Below are 17,694 nucleotides of genomic sequence, written 5' to 3' on the forward strand. Positions count from 1 at the left end.
CTCTATATATATATATATATATATATATATAAAGAGTTTGTCTCTGTTTCTTTTTGTGTTTTAATTAATTAATTTGTTGTTTTAGTATTTAGTTCTTTACCCAATATCCTTGAAGAGTGCTTGCAGACATCTTCTTTTCTGCTATTTCTCTGTATATATATGTCAACGGTCATGCATGATTTTCTTTAAAAAGAAACTGAGACTATAAGTTTTATGAGAAGTTAACTCTTTTTGTGCATATATTCGTGAAATTTTCAGTTATTGCTAGTGCGTTTTTGGTTAATTTTTAGAATTCAATCAAAATAGTTTGTAATACTATTAATTAAAGAAAAACTTCTAGCTCTGGACGTTTCTTCATTTTGTCCATTTATGGATATAAAATATTCGTTTTTTCGTGTAAAATTATATTTTAAATGTCGTTTTTTCCGTATCATTTTCGTGTTTTTACTTTTTTCATCATTTTTGCAATGAGTTTGAGGTGATGGTGTTATTGGGTTTTGTGAATTAATATCTTGGGGAAGGTTTACAGTAGGTATGAAAGGAAGATCCTAAGGCTTTGATTACCACCTAACCCATTGCCATTATTTGACTAATACAAAAGTTCTACAAAAAGAAAAAGGAAAGAGATGGTCAAGACTAAAAAGCAAAGCTTTTGTTGAAATTTAGAATGGGATTGCAATTATACAAGTATAAGTCTTGGAGCTTTATTAAAAGCTGATAAGTTAAATATGTGTATATATATGCCTTAATGATGATTGCCCATCTTTTAATTATTCTACTGCCAGAAAAGAAAGAGGAATCTCCAACTCTTATCACCACTAATCGTGTTGATGCATGCACTAATCGTAGCCTTTTGCTAATCCATTTCAAAGTGACTGTTGGGCTAGTTAATCATCTGAAACTTGGGCTTTTCTTGTTGGTGGGTGTTCCAGACTCCAAAAGATGCAAGTTTGGATACTTGCATGCAAAGCCCAAAATTACTTGATCTTTCCATCGCGGCTCTTTTCGACAAAAACAGCTGTTAGTTGTTTTAATAGCATTTAACTGTTAATTATTTAATATTTAAATATTAAGCTCCAACTATCGTCAATCTAAATTAAAATAAAATTGGCAAGGACAACCAATCAATCAATCAAATTGCACAGATTTTGAAAATAGTTAGATTATTTTTTGAAAGTACATTAATAGAGAATCTTTCTCTGATTAGAGGAAAAGATTTTGCTTCTTATAGATGCAAATTAGTTAAACTAATCAAAACTTATGAAAAATTATATACAAAGTCATTTTTAAGACTGAGATTGCAAGTTGGAATATCATTTGGAGTCTAATCAATAAAGAAATAGTGTTCCCACTTTGCCTACAATGAAAGTCATTTTTCAAATTTATTATTTTAATTTTTTTTTATAAAAAAAAAAAGAAAAAGCAACTTGTTGATGTTATAAGAAAGCCTCCATGACTTAATGCAGCTGTTCAACTAAAAAACTAATTGGACCAGCATTTTGGAATTTGTGCAAAAATGTTTGAATTATGTTAAAATTTATTTGATTGGTACATCTTAAGCAAAATTGACATTCAAACAATTATTTTGAAAACAACTGATTGAAAAACTAGGAAGTGATTTGAATTTGAAAATTCCATTTATCTTCTTATTATCTTTTGTGATTTATGAGGCTATCAAAATTTTTATTTCTAATATTATGTACAACAAACCAATTTATTTTGAAAATAATATATTAAGATTTTATTAATATTTCAAATCAATACAAATAATATAAGGAGGACATGACTCTTATCATAAAGGCTATATATAAAATAAAAAATATTATAACTAAAATAATTATTGTTCGTTAATCTAATAAGAAATCATAATAAAAATTGAAAGAAAGCAATTAATATAATTTTAAGCAAACTTTAAATATAATAATTAAAAATTAACTAAATATTATTATGAGGGCTTTATTATGTATATTCTCAAAGGAGCTTCACACGTCGAATGCAGTTAAAAAATAAATAAATTATGTCATGACATGGGATAAAAGGATGACATTCTAGAAAATTGCTATTATTTCTTATTCACAAGAGACGATTTATTCACTTATAAAGGATTTTATAGTATGCAAAACTAGTGAGATTAAACAGCCCTGCGTCACCGTTAAACACCCACCGTTCAAAATTTATCTCTCTTTTCTCTTTAGGTTTTTAATCCTAGTTTTAGTTCGGAACTGCCGCTGTTTATCAACGGTAACTCCCTACCTCCTATTTTTTTACTATCTCTTTCCCTGCACTTTTTTTTTTTTTGTTTTAATCTTCTTTTACTTTAATAAATTCAGATTTGTTTTTCCTATAACAGATTTGTCTTTTTGTTCTGTTACGGTTGATTGTCTCCATATTTGAAGTTTTTTTGTCCATTCTTTGTAAGTGTTTATTATTAAATAAAACTATGATATTTAATTTTATTTGGTTGGAGACATTAGATCTTGATTTGCAGATGTGAATATTCGATCGGTTTAGCATGGTAGTGCGACATATTTCTCTGTTGACGCTATTGATGCATAGCGGCGAAAACTTTTCTGTATTACCATATATTACAAATTATTGGAAAAACAATCCAGTTATAGAAGATTCAGATGAGTTGTTATTTTGACGTCCAAATCAATAAACGAACTAGTTGTTGCTATAAAGATTTGTATCTTTTGTCAAGATCAACTCTATTAATAAGGCATTGTCCGAATCTTCTGATCTACAATTTGTAGATATTACAAGAACCTTCTTCAAGAGCTACGTTATTTTTAGATCTTGAATTTGTTGGGCCATTTGCATAGGATTACTTATTTCCTAAGGATCACTCCATCCTTTATATTCCAAAAAAAAAAAAAAAGGGATGACCTTCTCGAAGTAAGAAGGGAAGAAGCAAAGCAAAGAACAATTGCTATTCCTGAATGGCGTGATTATATTAATACACAAACAATTCTTCCTTCAACACATTAAATTGAACTAAGAAAATTCTTTGCTACGAAATAAATATTGGCCAAATAAAGTCAATACCTTTTTCGGCGGCTATTTTGCAGGGAACGAAACGCGTTTTCGCGCCAAAGCACGTGAGTGTAAAGTAAAAATTAATCCAAGGCCAAAATAACAGCGAGGCCAATAGGCCATGAATCGAACCTCCAGTAGCCTTAGAAGTCTCTTCAAAAGGGCGCGCAGCTTCATTGGAATCGCCACCACTTCAGCGGCTGCCGCTTCTTTCTTGAACACCTCCGCCCCTTCCATTTCCACCTCCACTCCTAAGTTAACCACCGCCATGGAAGACCTCAAAACCCGTGTCTGCATCATCGGCAGTGGCCCTGCCGCTCACACTGCTGCCATCTACGCTGCTAGGGCTGAACTCAAGCCCATACTTTTCGAAGGCTGGATGGCCAACGATATCGCACCCGGTGGCCAGCTCACCACTACCTCCGAGGTTGAGAACTTTCCAGGTTTTCCTGAGGGGATTCAAGGCGGCGAGCTCATGGACAAATGCCGCGATCAATCTCTCCGCTTCGGTACTCAGATCTACACAGAAACTGTTAACAAGGTCGATTTCTCCTCTAGTCCGTTCAAGGTTTTCACTGATTCCAAGGCCGTCATCGCTGATTCTGTTATCGTGGCCACCGGGGCCGTTGCTAAGCGTCTTCACTTTCTGGGCTCTGATACCTTCTGGAATCGAGGTATTTCGGCCTGTGCAGTATGCGATGGTGCCGCCCCCATTTTTAGGGACAAACCTCTGGCTGTTATTGGCGGAGGGGATTCTGCTATGGAAGAAGCTAATTTTCTCACTAAGTATGGATCCAAGGTTTATATCATACACAGGAGGGATAGTTTTAGAGCTTCGAAGATTATGCAGAATAGGGCCTTGACCAATCCTAAGATCGAGGTAATTTGGAATTCGGTGGTTGTGGAGGCAAAGGGAGAAAGACTCTTGGGTGGTCTCAAGGTGAAGAACTTGGTGACTGGAGAAGTTTCTGATTTGAAGGTTTCTGGATTGTTCTTTGCAATTGGGCATGAGCCTGCGACGAAGTTCTTGGATGGGCAGCTACAGCTGGACTCTGACGGTTATGTTGTGACCAAGCCAGGTACCACCCAGACTAGTGTACGTGGTGTTTTTGCTGCTGGAGATGTTCAGGACAAGAAGTATAGGCAGGCTGTTACTGCTGCTGGCACTGGTTTGTACCTCTATTCCTCTCCAATTTATTTTTATGGTCACTGTTCCATTGACAAGTCGTACCTATTCATAATACAATCCTCTGTGCGATATAGGACCAATTGAATTTCTTTTTTCTCTTGTTGACACTTTACCCTGTTCTATTTTCAATTAGTTTGATAAGATGTCATTGCTTGGTTCAATGGAAAAAGTCTACCTTGTAGTGGCAAAGTTGAGTTCTTATATTATCCTCTAAAAGCTGAGATGTTGGATAATTTCAAGATTCTTTCTTAGGTCTCATGTTAATGGAATTGCATTTGGATAATGTTTGATAGATATTTGATATATTTCCTTCTTTGTACCCTGAATCTTTTATTATTCCTTTGCATAAGTAGGGAAAAAACATACCAGGATTTTGTTGGTGTCAAGGCTTCCTGCTTTAAATCTCGTTGAAGTTATGTTGATAAACTTTTTCTTTCAGTGGTTTATATTGATCAAAATTTGATTAGATTTGTAGTTTTCTGGACTTCGCTTTATGGTTCAACTTATGCTCTTTGGAAAGGGGGGGGGGGGGGAGAGAGAGGGGGAGGGAGGGTATCAAGATAAAAGAAATTCCTTGAAACAAATTATGTTTCTTCAATTTTTTTGACCAAATTTTCTAAGAGCTAGCTTATAGATGGCTGTTGAATGTTTCCCCTACTTGCAATTTATGGTGGCTCGACTAGTTTCTCTTGTTTTGGAGTAATCTTTTTCTTCTTTTGTGTTTCTCTTTCTCTTTGTTTCTCTTCTATATTAGATTCTATTGCATTAAACTGACTTTGTATAGCAGACAGAGATGCGGTGAGTTGACATTGAAGCCTCATTTGAGGAATATGATCCTGATGGCCTGTACCCAAACTTTTTTAGACGTATGTGAGACTGAATTTGGTCATTTGACTATTTTCAGTAGCTGTAATTTGAAAACAATAATTTTATTCTTCTCCCTTATTTCTTTGACCCCTTTAGATCATGATCAGCCCAAAGACCAAATTTGCCTCCCCAATCTATTGGCGATGTTCAACGTAGTTGAAAAACGTTAAGCCAATTAGGATGCAACTTTTGTTTTTCTGTCAAATTAACCCGATCTTTTACAAGGATCATAAGAAAATTATTATTTCACAGTTTTTAATATTAAAAAACTTTAGCATTTCAAAAATAAAAAAGAATAATATTATTCTTTTTTAATTTGCAAGATTACCTTTCATATCCTTTGGGATATGGATCACATAAGTTCATAGTGATAGGAGATCATTTTCTTTGTTGTGTATAATCATACAAAGGACATGAGGATGCCTGCATTGAATACTGCTAATGTAGAGAGGTCAGTGGGGAGAAGAATAAACTTGGGTTCTCATAGAAAATTAGTAGGATGGGGAAGGATAGAACAATTATCAAACATGATCATTTAGAACTTCTGTTTAATTTTCAATCCTTGGTTTGCTCTAACAACATTGTAAACTTGCCTTTTTTTTCTTCTCATTTTGTTTTGTGCTTGTAGCTATATTCTAAACTACCACGTGGACAATTGGAGTGGGTGAACCCCTGTTTACCTGTGATGGATTTGGGATCAACTGCAAAATTTCCAAAGAATTGACTTTATAATGTAAAATGGCTGTAGTATATTAAGGACCGAATAGGTTATAACTACACAACTTGTTAAAAGCTTTCCTATTTTATCTTGCCTCCCTTCATTATCTACCATAGCACATGTCCCAACCATCAATTTAAAAGAAGGTTCCAATTGTTCTTTCTTCCCATGGACAATGTTGATTGTAAATGTACATCTATTTCTCATTTCCTCAGCAACTATTCTGACCTTTTCTGTTGATACTATGGAAAGCAATCTCCAATCTTGAATAATGATTTTCTAACCAATACCATGTTCTGATTCTATCCATTTGATTTAGCATGCCATGGATCTCTACTGTTTCAGTTTTATGATCTTTGTGGTTTAACTTGAATCTTTTGCTTCATGATGGTGCAGGTTGCATGGCAGCTTTGGAAGCAGAACATTATTTGCAGGAGATTGGTTCCCAGGAAGGTAAGACTGATTGACTATCTAGGATATAACAGTTATTTAGGAGCTACTCAATCAAAAGAAATTCTTTGTCCACACAAGGATAGAAGGACCTTTCTAGATCTTCCATAATCTTTTGGTTCTACTGTAGCCAATATTCAACATGCAGTTGCAAATTGAACTTTCAGCAATATGTTTTCTCATCTTATCAATTCAATTCAATTCAATTCGAAATGGAATTTGTTGATGCAATTTGGTTTTAAGCCCTTTTGATTGCTTTAAATGAAAAATGTTGGTGGTGTCTTATATTGGGAATACCTTGCAATTCATTGCCATTGATTGAATATCATAAAAATTTTGATGCGGCGAGTGGCAAATGAATATTGAATGGTGCTTTTTCGAGCACTAAACCTACTAGCAATCCACTGTGATTCTGCGAACCAATAAATCATTGCTATTGTGACTGCTGATCATCAGTCAAAACAGTAACAGGAACAGTCACATACTTTTAGGTAATTGACAGATTTTGTTTTTTTAATCATGACCATTATTTTATTAATGTCTTTGATGCGGAATGACTGAATTGATTGCTGATTGGGTCTTCCGGAACTGAATCTAAGGTGTCTGCAATGTCTTACCAAAACAAGTAACCCTGGGCAGTGATAACCTTATCTATTCCAGTTTGGGTCAATTTGCAATCTTGCACACTTGCACGGAAACAAAAATTCCATTATTGTACATTCTGTTCCTATTAATCTACCGACACTTTGATGATTTGACGTTTTGCAGTATAGACGGGTACCAAAAGCCCATCCTACTCCTACATAATTGAATTGCACCCTTGTTCGCTTCGCGTCTCTCTGGAACGTTCACTTTCAAATCTTTCTCCATTGTTATAATAATCAATCCATCCTACAAGCAAGTTGGTATAATTGTGTGTAACCTTGACTTTCAAGTTGGTATAATTGTGTGTAACCTTGACTTTCAAATCTTTCTCCATTGTTATAATATAATTCTCCCTGCAAGCAAGTTGGTATAATTGGATCCGTAAGATCCTAATCAATATTGTGTTAATCTCTTTATGAGATGTTGGTGATTCGAAACGACATTTCCAATTTCCAATCTAATATTAGTTTATTAGATAGATATAAAATTTGAATTAATATCTAGTAAAATTTGAAATGTTATAGCAAAATTATGTAGTTCTACAAGCATATATATAGTTATGACAGTTCAATTCAATAAGATGATTTTAAAGACAACACCAAATTCTCCGTTTTGAAAACTATTTCAAACCGAGTCAAACTACCATTTAAAAGAAACCAAAATTAATAGTTTGGTTTGAGTTGATTCAAATCGACTCGGACAGTTTGTCAACAGGAGAGTCATGTATTCTATGCATTTTGAGATGACCAGTTCTTTCCCTTCTTGTTAGGGAAGCTAACAACCCCTTCCCCTTAATTATCTCCGTTAACGGAGGGAAGAGGGTAACAAGGGTAACCCAGTATGACCTCGAGCGTTAAGTATTCTATAATTCATCTGAACGGGAAAGTTAAATGAGATAATTAAACTTTTCAATGCATAAGGAGTTAGATGACCAAAGGAAATTATTAGTTACCCAATTGTTACACGTTTAACATATCCACACAAATAAAGTACACAACAAACGAGACATACAGATCTAAACCCTAATACAACATGTCGTTTCCTCAATTAACACATACCAGACGACAATTAACAACAAACTAAATATGAAGAGCAATACAAGAAAGATCACAAGATTTTGTTTTGTGTTGGCAGGAGGAAGATACCAAATGTTGGGAGCAAACAAGTGGCACGCACACAGAAATAAGACTCTAATATATACAACTCATGGCACCACTAACCCCTTAATCTCCCATTTCTCTATTTTTTAATTTATTGTTTTAACTTGTTCTTTCACATGGACCTCTCTCTGTTTGTCCCCCCGCCAACGCTTGCCATCCTCCACTATTATATGCTCCTTTTTATCCTTGTGCTGATCATTTATTTCTAGTTTTCTTTTTTAAAACTTAATTCTAATCTTCTCAACTAAAGAAGGTAGCTGTATTATCCTTCAAGAAGCTATTTTGGGCACATCTTTGCTAGATCTGTTGTATCTCATGTGGCTCTTAACCAGTTGTCCAGCTGCAAGAGCAGACATGAGAGACAGTTCCCCTGCAAGAACAGAACCAGCCACAATACTAGCCAGAAGCCTTGAATTTGACCCTGGTAACTCTTTGCTTGCACCTTTCACCCCAAGTAGGTTCAGGCAAGCTGATTGCGATGCCAGTTGAGTGCCACCTCCTACTGTACCCACCTGAAACAAGTGGCACGTGCATTTTAAAATACGTTCATACTAACTTTGAAGGCATCTATCTTGATTTGAGAGCTCGAATTTAATGCAAGACATAACCTAATTTTCTAATCTTTACCCCTTAGAAATCATCGAAAGCTGGATTCAGGGACAGTAGTATACCAGTTTCTTAAGGTAACTTTGGCATCTTTTGTCCTCTCTTGTCATTAATCTCATCCGTACTAAATTACTATTTATTTTTTGCTTTTCAAATCAGCTAACAATTGGATAAGACAAACAAGAAAAACTAATCCTTGAGGTATTGTCTCTGTCTTATTTATGAATTATTAAAGTGCATTAAAGTATATATATATAAACCCATTGATTCTTTAGTCTCCTAGGTGTTCGTTTGGCATGGTAATTGAATGACTTTTGACATATTGCTTATGCAATAAATTAAGCTTCTCTAACTGCAGTTTGGTATTTTAGCTTTTCCCAAACAAATGGTTGACTAAGAGCAGTCAAAAAAATCAAATAATAAATGGAGCCAAAATAGTATAGAAATATTTTATTACCTCAATGGAAGGCATGGTGACTGAGATGTGAAGGTCTTTGCCATCATTAACAGCTTCCATCATGGTAATACAGTGAGAACTCTCCACATTTTGGGCGGGATCCTGTCCTGTGGCTATATACACTGCAGTTACAATATTGCTGGCATGGGCATTAAACCCGCCAAGAGCACCAGCCACGGCTGAGCCGGTAAGGTTTTTAAGCATGTTAAGCTCCACCAAAGCAGCCACGTTGGTTTTCAACACCTTTCTTACCACTTCTTCCTTTATGATTGCCTCACATACTACAGACTTTCCACGCCCCTCTATCCAGTTAACTGCTGCTGGCTTCTTATCCGAACAAAAATTACCTGAGAATCAGAAAATTGTTCGAGTTACTCAAACTTCTTTCAAAAGAAATGAACTCAAGCCATTAAACTAGTGGAAGAGTTCCTGCTACAAGGTATCCATACCATGATAAACTCCATTCACTTTAAAACTTCTAATGTTGAAAGAAAATAAGAAATGAACTTAAAGACCTTGACTGGCAATTATCAACAGGTGCAGCAATTGAGCCAAGCAAATCGGTTGTTACTAAAGAAGTTTAGTTCCAGATTAAAAATTTTAAGTGTGGAATATAGAGCAGAGGATTTACCAGAGATGCCAATGACATCCATGTCAGGGAAATCGTCTCGAAGGTAATCGAGGACGTTCTGGACTCCTTTAGACACCATGTTCATTCCCATAGCATCACCTGTGTTGCAGTTAAACCTCATGTACAGATTTTTTCCTGCTATTGCACATTTGACGCCTTGTAGCTTTGCAAATCTGCTTGATCTGCATAACAATATTTGCAAAATTAAACCCTCTTATTTCCCTTGTCGTACTAATTCTAATGGCAATCCACAGTGGGGCAAAGACTGACTCTCGTACAATTAGTGTATTTGGGTACATATGTTAGGAGTTATTGGATTCCTGTTTCTGCTTTTTGCAAAGAGGAAACAGAGGAAATAATAATAATAATAATAATAATAATAATAACAATAAAAAAGGAAAGATATTAATACGGATCAATAAGAAGAATTAAGGAAAATAACCAAAAAAGCAGAAAGGAAAGAAAAGAAACCTACTTGTTAAAAACAACGGCGATTGTGTCGAAACTGGTAGGATCTTCAATGAAAAACTTCAAGTCAGAGGCTCTCTTGGCTGTAGGAAACCTAACAACAGGAGCTCTGGTCATTCCATCTCTAAACAAAGTAGAGGTGGCGCCACCTGATACATAAATAGCCTTACATCCTCTATTCGTACTAGCAACCAAACAGCCCTCCGTCGTCGCCATTGGTACCGTATATTCAATTCCATCCAACAACAATGGCCCAGCAATGCCCACCGGAATCTGCACATATCCAATTGGCATCTCACAACACTGCCCTAGTATGGACTCATAATCGAAACCATCTAAAGGCAATCCTTCCAAAGACCTTCCAGTCATCCTCTGCAGCGACTCACGGCGGATAGCCGCGGCTCTTCTACAATCTCCAAGTTTGGATTCGAGAGAATAAGAAGGAATAGAACCAGAAACTACTGAATTGATAATCTGTTCGTCATCATCAGATAAAGGAATTGGAGCAATTTTGGTCGTAGGATGGACAGAGCAGTCAAGAGAGGCGGCGCAAGGTCCCGGAGAGCGAGTATCTTTTTTGACGACGTCATATTCCTCAATTTCCCAGGCATCAGTGGAAACTTTAGAAGTGAAAGAATGAACAAAGCCAATGCCAAAGAAACCGAGAAGATAGATTACAGAAGCGACTAAACAAACCAAAGCGGCTATCTCAGGGAAATTAACAATGTGAAGAGGAGTAGAGTTACGGATCTTTTCCCGCCATCTATGGAGGAGGAAATAAGCTACGGAGAAGAAAAGAAAGAAGAAAACAGCATTTGCTAGGTAGAGAGGGAGAGGAAAAGGATCAGTGACTTTAAGAGGAGGAAGATGATTGTGGCGAAATGGATTGAGTGGTTCGCCGGCACAGTCCTTACGGACAGGCTTGGAACTACGCTGGCGAACCTGCTGGTCCATTGTGTGTGTGAAAGTTACAGGTCCGGTCCGGTCCGGCGAGAGCGAGAAAAATTAATCCGATAGATATGTTAATGTTTTGTTGAGAAAGGAAAAGAGAAAGAGTGTCTTCTGAAACGAGAAATGGTAGTAGTAGTAGTAGTTTTTTTATGGCTTCGCATTTCATTGGTGGTTTATAAGCAAAAAAAAAAAGAGGGACAAGACGTTGGCGCCTGTTCCTCGCCCACACGTACGGCGTGCTTCCCCTTATTTATATTATATATACTCCATTTATATATTCTTTTAAATGGAATTCTCAATTTATATATACTGGTATTTAAAAATGTAAATTAAATGTTTTTATTTATATAATAGTTATTCCTTATTGCAAGAATGATGCTAATTGTTTTTTCAGTTCTCTATAAATATTTACTAAAATTTGATTTTTTTTCATATTCATTTTTCTATAAATTTTAATAAAAATATTCATAAATCATAAAATAAAAAAATTTATAGAATTTATAAAATTTAATTTTATTCCAAAATAAAATATTCATTCAAATAATAATAATAATTTTCTATGAAAATAAATAATAGTAATTGATAATGAAAATAAATTTGGACCAACTTATACGAGGAGACACGAGTTAAGAATTGAAAGTATATATGAAACAATGATTGGAATTAAGGTTATAAAATTTTACGAAAGCACAAAGTAAGATTTATAGAATTTAAAATTTTAATTACAATTAATAATAAATAACATTGATAACACGTAAAATAATATTGATATCAAATTAAAATTAGTAAAAATCAAAATTAATACATTAATACAATAGTAACCGAAATTTAGTCACAGACTAGTTAAAGTCCATTATATGAATTCTTTGTTTCATTCTGATCAGGTTGTTATCCATGCAAAACGCAAAATAAATAAGTGGAAAAAAATTTGAAATACTTTTCATAAAAAAAATTTTAAAAAAAGAATTTTAAATTATTCGATATATTAATAACTAGAACACAACATAAAAAAGGGCAGCAGCAACAAACTAGGGTGTTCTATTTGTAGTTGTATTCTCACTAATATCCAAGGATAGTAGATCCTTAGCGCAACTTTCCGCCAAGCAGTTCCAGATCGAGCTCTTCTTGTTTTAGCACCCTTCACTACTAAATGAGATTAGGACAAGTGAGATCTACGTAATAAATGACCATACTATACCATCCTCGACATCTTATCTTATTTTATCTTAAACTTCGACTACTTGCGTAACGTGATCATTTATAATGTTGTCGAACCTCGTATATAACCACACATCTATTTTGATATTAGCATCTCCATAATTTTCATCCTCTGAACATGCTGTGCATTAGGTGTCTAGTATTCACTACCGTATAGCATCACTGGTCACCATCAGATGGATCGTACCTTTCATCTTGTTAGATATATTCTTATCACATAGTACATCTTCATCCATCCTACTTGAATTCTATGAGAGGTATTTTCATCTATGATACTTTCTTTTGGAACAAAAACCTAAATATTTGAATTGATTCACTAAAAACCAGTGTATCATCTAATCTAATCTTACTTTCCTGCTTTTTCCTCGAACCAAACTTGTAATATTTTGTCTTACCGCTACTTAGCCTAAAATCATTATCCTTGAGAATTCTCCTCTATTGTTGGAGTATGTGGGTAATCTCATATCGGATAAATACAACTAACTAAAAAGGTATATAATATGAAGGGTAAACCAATCAAAATAGTTTAGGTCATTTTGTATTAAATGTAAGTCCAACTTATTATAAGCCTAATATTAAATATATAATTGAATTTGATTTAATTAATTACTCCTAGGATCCAAATTCTCAACATCTATAGTTTTCAACTTTTGAAATAGTAAGTCGAGTATTCAATACATGGTTGATAGTGAAATTCTTGATAATCAAACTAAAAAACCCATTGATAGGAAAAGAAAATAAAACTTTTATAGACAAAGTATATGTGTGTGTAATGATGATATACTATGTTATGATTCCTTATTGGGATATTACAAAACTCCTCCAATAGAGTTATAATTCCTAATTAAGATAGAACAAACTTCTAAAACAATTTCCTAATTTCTTTTTGAAAGGAAATGTACTCATATATTATTAGAAGCCAAAAAAACATAATACATCTCTAAAATGAGAGGAGGAGGGGTGACAAAATTAATTAATTCCTAATTAAGATATGACAAAATTTCCACATTAGGGTATATAATTTTTAAATATGATTTCTACTTAAATTAAAAATTTTAATTAGTATAACATTCAAAGCATAACTATTAATATTCAAATACTGAGATATAAATAGGAATTAGAAGGTGTTAATTCTTTTCGAAAATTTAATTTATATTTTAACCTTTACGGAGGTTAAAGTTGCTTACCATACACCATAACCAACATGTTTTTGCAAAATAATTAAATTTATATAGAGAGAGTCATAATTTACAAGCAAAATGCACAAATATGAATCAAAATTTGAAATTAAAAACAAAATTATTAATTTTATAGGATATAATTAAGTTTCCGTTGGTAGAATGCAAATTAAGATATGTGATGAACAACAACAAGTATACAAATTAATTATTAAATTGCTCTTTGTAAAAGTTATTTTAAAGAATACAGAAGCTGTAACGTATAATTAAAAAAATATATATCATGATGACCTATAATATAAGATAAACGTGAAGATGGTAATTAAGTTTCTTTACAAAGTCATCTTTTTGCATATAATAACTTCCACTGTTCATGCATTCCTTAGACCTTCTTCTCAATTCTCACGACGAAGACGAAGACAAATGCAAAAAGTGTTAGAGTTTGAGTTTCAGAAAAAAAAAAAAAAAAAGCCTAAATTGGATTTATGGTCCTACTTATAGATTAAACAAATGAAACTAAATATTTTTTAAAAAAGTGTTCCTGGATCTATGGCCTCACTTGTTGATAGAGCCAGAAATTAAAGTTAGTAATTCAAATAAAAAAATTTTATTATTTTATAGGTATTTTTTTTTTTTTAAAAAATATATTTTTAGAGGGCGCAAGCCACCCCTAGATCTCCTAAGTCTGTTAACGGCGACACCTATAGACTAAACAAATAAAACTAAATATTTTATAAAAAAATGTTAGATTTTATCATTTTTCTTATAGAGTTAGAAAGTTTTTCCAAATACAGTCATAAACAATACAAGAGTGGGTTGCTTGCAAACCAAATATGATTTGGTTATTCTTTTCACTTACGTGATGAATGAGCACATGGGGTTGCTTGTCAATTACATATAGTTTGGTTATTTTTTTCATTTACATGAAAAACGAGAGATCTCAAATTCAAATTCTCTCGACAACAAGAATTTTAAACAATTTAGTAAGTCAATGAAGAGAGTCCGTAGTTGTTTTGGTCCATTCAATTTCCAAATGAATTAAGAAAAAAAAAATTTCGTAGCTTAATCTAGAAGTTATGACTTAGTTGACAATGTAGATTGGTATGTAGAAAGAGTTATCGAGTTGAATTCCTACTAGACACACCTACAGACTGTAAGTGAGTATCGAGCTAGATTAGACGGTCCTTAATAATAAAGTCCGGATACCGATATTTTAGAAAAAACAAAAGGAGTGCGCAGCTTAGATTAGCTTCAGATATGCGTGTTTTCATTCTTTGCTTGGAAGAATATTAACACGTGTATATATATATATATATATATATATATATATATATATATATATATATATATACTTATAAATAATAGAACCCCACAAAATTAAAATTCTGGTAAGGGAAAAGTCATACTCGGCTAACTACTGCTGCTTTGAACTGTTATTACAAAGTATATTTCTTTCCATTTAAAAAATATTATCTTCGATTCATGCAAATTTTATCTCAAAAACACTTTTAATATTATAAGGTTAAATCTGGACCGTTATTTTGTTTTCTTTTCCATTTTATATTATTCTGAATTGAAAATTGGAGTGATCGGATTAGAAAAATTATTCATTTTATTGCTTTTTGAATTTTTATAAATCAAATTTTATTCAATTTGATGGGAAAAAATTGGAATAAATCATATTTAAAAGATAAAAATTAATGATATATTAAAGCTGAAAGTTTTGACTGCTTAAGTTAATATCGCTTTGTTGAGGTCATTTTTGCAATTTTTAATTTATTAAATTTTGAATCAATTTTCAATGCTTTTAACTTTTATACGTTCAAATTCTTATACTGCTAATAAATTAAAATAGATTTAATCATTAATAATAAAACTAAGCTGAATTTTTTTGACTATTCATGTTATTTATATTGTGATATGAAATTCGATTAAACTTTGTTTTTTCAAATTTGATTTATATTTTAAATTTGACTATTCAATATTTAGATTTTATACTGTGATATACGCCATCGCAAAAGCGATCTTCCTTCTATCCTGTATAGATTTAGTTTGAATTTCATATAGATTAATAAAAACTAGTTAATATATGGGATGGAGGAAGTATTATAATTTGGGATTTTAAATGTTATTATAAGCCAAAACACTTTTTTTTTTTTTTTTGAAAACAAACCCATTCCCAAAAGTTGTCCCAAATTTTTCGTAACGGGAAAAATCCAATATTAATTTAATAGTCCTGTCTCGAATCCCATACCAACCCAAGTTCTGTCCCATCTCGTTCTGTCCCGCCCGAAAATCGAAAATTTCCGTCTCATTTTTTCTTTAAAATTCTAATTGTCTTTTTTTTTTAAATTTCAAAATATGTCCTTAAAAATCATTTCATCCTTTTTATTTTAGTTCTTATATGATACCAATTACTGCTAAAATAATAATAATAATAATAATAATAATAATAATAATAATAATATGTATTTTTTAAATATAAAAATAAATCAAGTAATTAAATATATTTTTCAACATAGGTTTTTCCTCTATTATTCCACAACATATGTTAAGTAAATCTTTTTGAATAAACTGTTTCTATTAAACAAAAAATGGAAAGATTAATCAATATAAGAGAAAAATATTAATTTTAATTAATCTGATTACTAAATAGTTTATGCTTAATGCTATCACTATTTATTTTTCAGATGATATTTAAGATTAAATTAGGTATCAAATTTAAATAAGCTTATATATAGTTTTTGTATTATTTTATTTTATTATATTTAATGCCTTTATTAACTAGAAAATAACTACTTTAATATCTTCTATTATAACTTTAGTAGTTGATAATCAATTATCGAATTAATTATTGATTTATTCTTTTTTTTTTTAATTCAAAACTTATATAAATGAATCTTGTTTGATCGTAATTGATGAACATAATAATTTTTTTATCATTTTACGATGAAAAATAATTAGTAAGACTATGAAAAATCCCGATTGATTCTCGACTTAACCCATTCCGTCCTGTTCCATAGACTCGAATTTTCGTCCCGTCTCGTCCCAAAAAAAGGAGATGGGATGAGACTACATAATCTCTATTGAGATGGGATTGACACTCCATTTTTTACGTCTCGATATTTTGTGATGGGACTGAGAATTATATAATCTTCGTCCCGACCCAACCCATGCACACCTCTAATGGAGACAACCAACAATAATAAAACAAAAAAGACAGATCTATTATAGGAAAAACATATCTGAGTTTATTAAAATAAAAAAATATTAAAAGCAAAAGAAGATGAAGCGAAAGAAATAATATAAAGTAAAAGGTAGGAGCTACCACTAATAAATAGCGACAGCACCAAACTAAAATTAGAATTAGAAAACTAGTGAGAAAAAAGAGCACGAGAGAAAAACAGGCTTTGGTATTAAGTAAATTAACATGTGATGGTAATTTAATTAGTACTCCTGCCAAATTTTTTTTAATGCACCATCAAGACAATATGGGTAGATTGGTGAGACTTAATGTTCATTTATTACTACTTGGACCATACATAACAACTCTACACTTATTAATTATCTAAAAGGAGTAAAGACAAAGTTTAGTTACTTGCAATCAAACTATAATATTTTAGATAATATAGAAAACATTTTTCATTTAGGGGTAACTGCAGAAAGCTGGAGCAATTATGGAGGTGGGTAAAGAGTTATGTTTATGAGGTCAATGCAATTGCTATCATATTATTACCTATTTTAAGTCAAAGCAAGTTTTCACATTACAATGAAACATATCATACGGTGTATATCGCATCTATCTGTCACATATAAATATACTTTGTCTCTCTGTTCACAAATAAGTATCGAACAAGTATCACATTTCTCTATCACAAATAAATATACTGTCTCTCCGTTCACATGCGACCATCGCATCTCTCCATACACAAATAAGTATCGCATCTACGAACGTACCATATCCACAAGTATCGCATTTATAAATTTTAAAAATAATAAGTTTTTTCTATTTTTACTCATTACAAACGACGAACATTAATTATTATAATTTTCAAAAATCTCTCTTTATTATAACTAAAAATAATATAGTCAATTTACTCAATAATTTATTATAAATTAGACA

The 17,694-nt window shown here is 32.4% G+C and overlaps 2 protein-coding genes across 4 annotated transcripts; one reads left to right on the forward strand and one right to left on the reverse strand.

Annotated features, from left to right (window-relative positions):
- Nucleotides 1-3,043: 3,043 nt before the first annotated feature.
- LOC105646343 (thioredoxin reductase NTRB) lies at nucleotides 3,044-7,275 on the forward strand. Of its 3 annotated transcripts, none has more exons than XM_020684194.3 (3): nucleotides 3,044-4,202; nucleotides 6,204-6,260; nucleotides 7,031-7,275. In XM_020684194.3, exons 1-3 carry the CDS (start codon nucleotides 3,155-3,157, stop codon nucleotides 7,066-7,068), a joined length of 1,143 nt encoding a protein of 380 aa, XP_020539853.1. In that variant the 5' UTR covers nucleotides 3,044-3,154; the 3' UTR covers nucleotides 7,069-7,275. The 3 variants fall into 3 exon arrangements, with proteins under 3 accessions (XP_020539853.1, XP_012087579.2, XP_089576307.1); XM_012232189.4 differs by having other exon boundaries at nucleotides 3,047-4,202; nucleotides 7,026-7,275; XM_089720181.1 differs by lacking the exon at nucleotides 7,031-7,275 and having other exon boundaries at nucleotides 3,051-4,202; nucleotides 6,204-6,488.
- Nucleotides 7,276-7,825: 550 nt separating this feature from the next.
- Nucleotides 7,826-11,338, reverse strand: LOC105646344 (3-hydroxy-3-methylglutaryl-coenzyme A reductase 3). Its single transcript, XM_012232190.4, has 4 exons — nucleotides 10,232-11,338; nucleotides 9,757-9,938; nucleotides 9,126-9,472; nucleotides 7,826-8,574 (listed from the first exon to the last, which is right to left on the reverse strand). The coding sequence occupies exons 1-4, from the start codon at nucleotides 11,176-11,178 to the stop codon at nucleotides 8,332-8,334; spliced, it is 1,719 nt and encodes a 572-aa protein (XP_012087580.1). The 5' UTR covers nucleotides 11,179-11,338; the 3' UTR covers nucleotides 7,826-8,331.
- Between the last annotated feature and the right edge of the window lie 6,356 nt (nucleotides 11,339-17,694).

The sequence above is a fragment of the Jatropha curcas genome, chromosome 4, assembly GCF_041381405.1.
Source record: "Jatropha curcas cultivar XTBG-Jc1 chromosome 4, XTBG_Jcur_1.0, whole genome shotgun sequence".
NCBI classification, from domain to species: Eukaryota; Viridiplantae; Streptophyta; class Magnoliopsida; order Malpighiales; family Euphorbiaceae; genus Jatropha; species Jatropha curcas.

Excerpts from the sequence above, each read along its gene's own strand:
- LOC105646343 (XM_020684194.3), top strand. The coding sequence starts at position 3,155 with ATGAATCGAACCTCCAGTAGCCTTAGAAGTCTCTTCAAAAGGGCGCGC. Across the intron at positions 4,203-6,203 it reads TGTTACTGCTGCTGGCACTG|GTTGCATGGCAGCTTTGGAA; the intron begins GTTTGTACCTCT and ends ATGATGGTGCAG. Across the intron at positions 6,261-7,030 it reads GGAGATTGGTTCCCAGGAAG|ACGGGTACCAAAAGCCCATC; the intron begins GTAAGACTGATT and ends TTTGCAGTATAG.
- LOC105646344 (XM_012232190.4), bottom strand. The coding sequence starts at position 11,178 with ATGGACCAGCAGGTTCGCCAGCGTAGTTCCAAGCCTGTCCGTAAGGAC. Across the intron at positions 9,939-10,231 it reads ATCGCCGTTGTTTTTAACAA|ATCAAGCAGATTTGCAAAGC; the intron begins GTAGGTTTCTTT and ends ATTGTTATGCAG. Across the intron at positions 8,575-9,125 it reads TCACCATGCCTTCCATTGAG|GTGGGTACAGTAGGAGGTGG; the intron begins GTAATAAAATAT and ends CACTTGTTTCAG.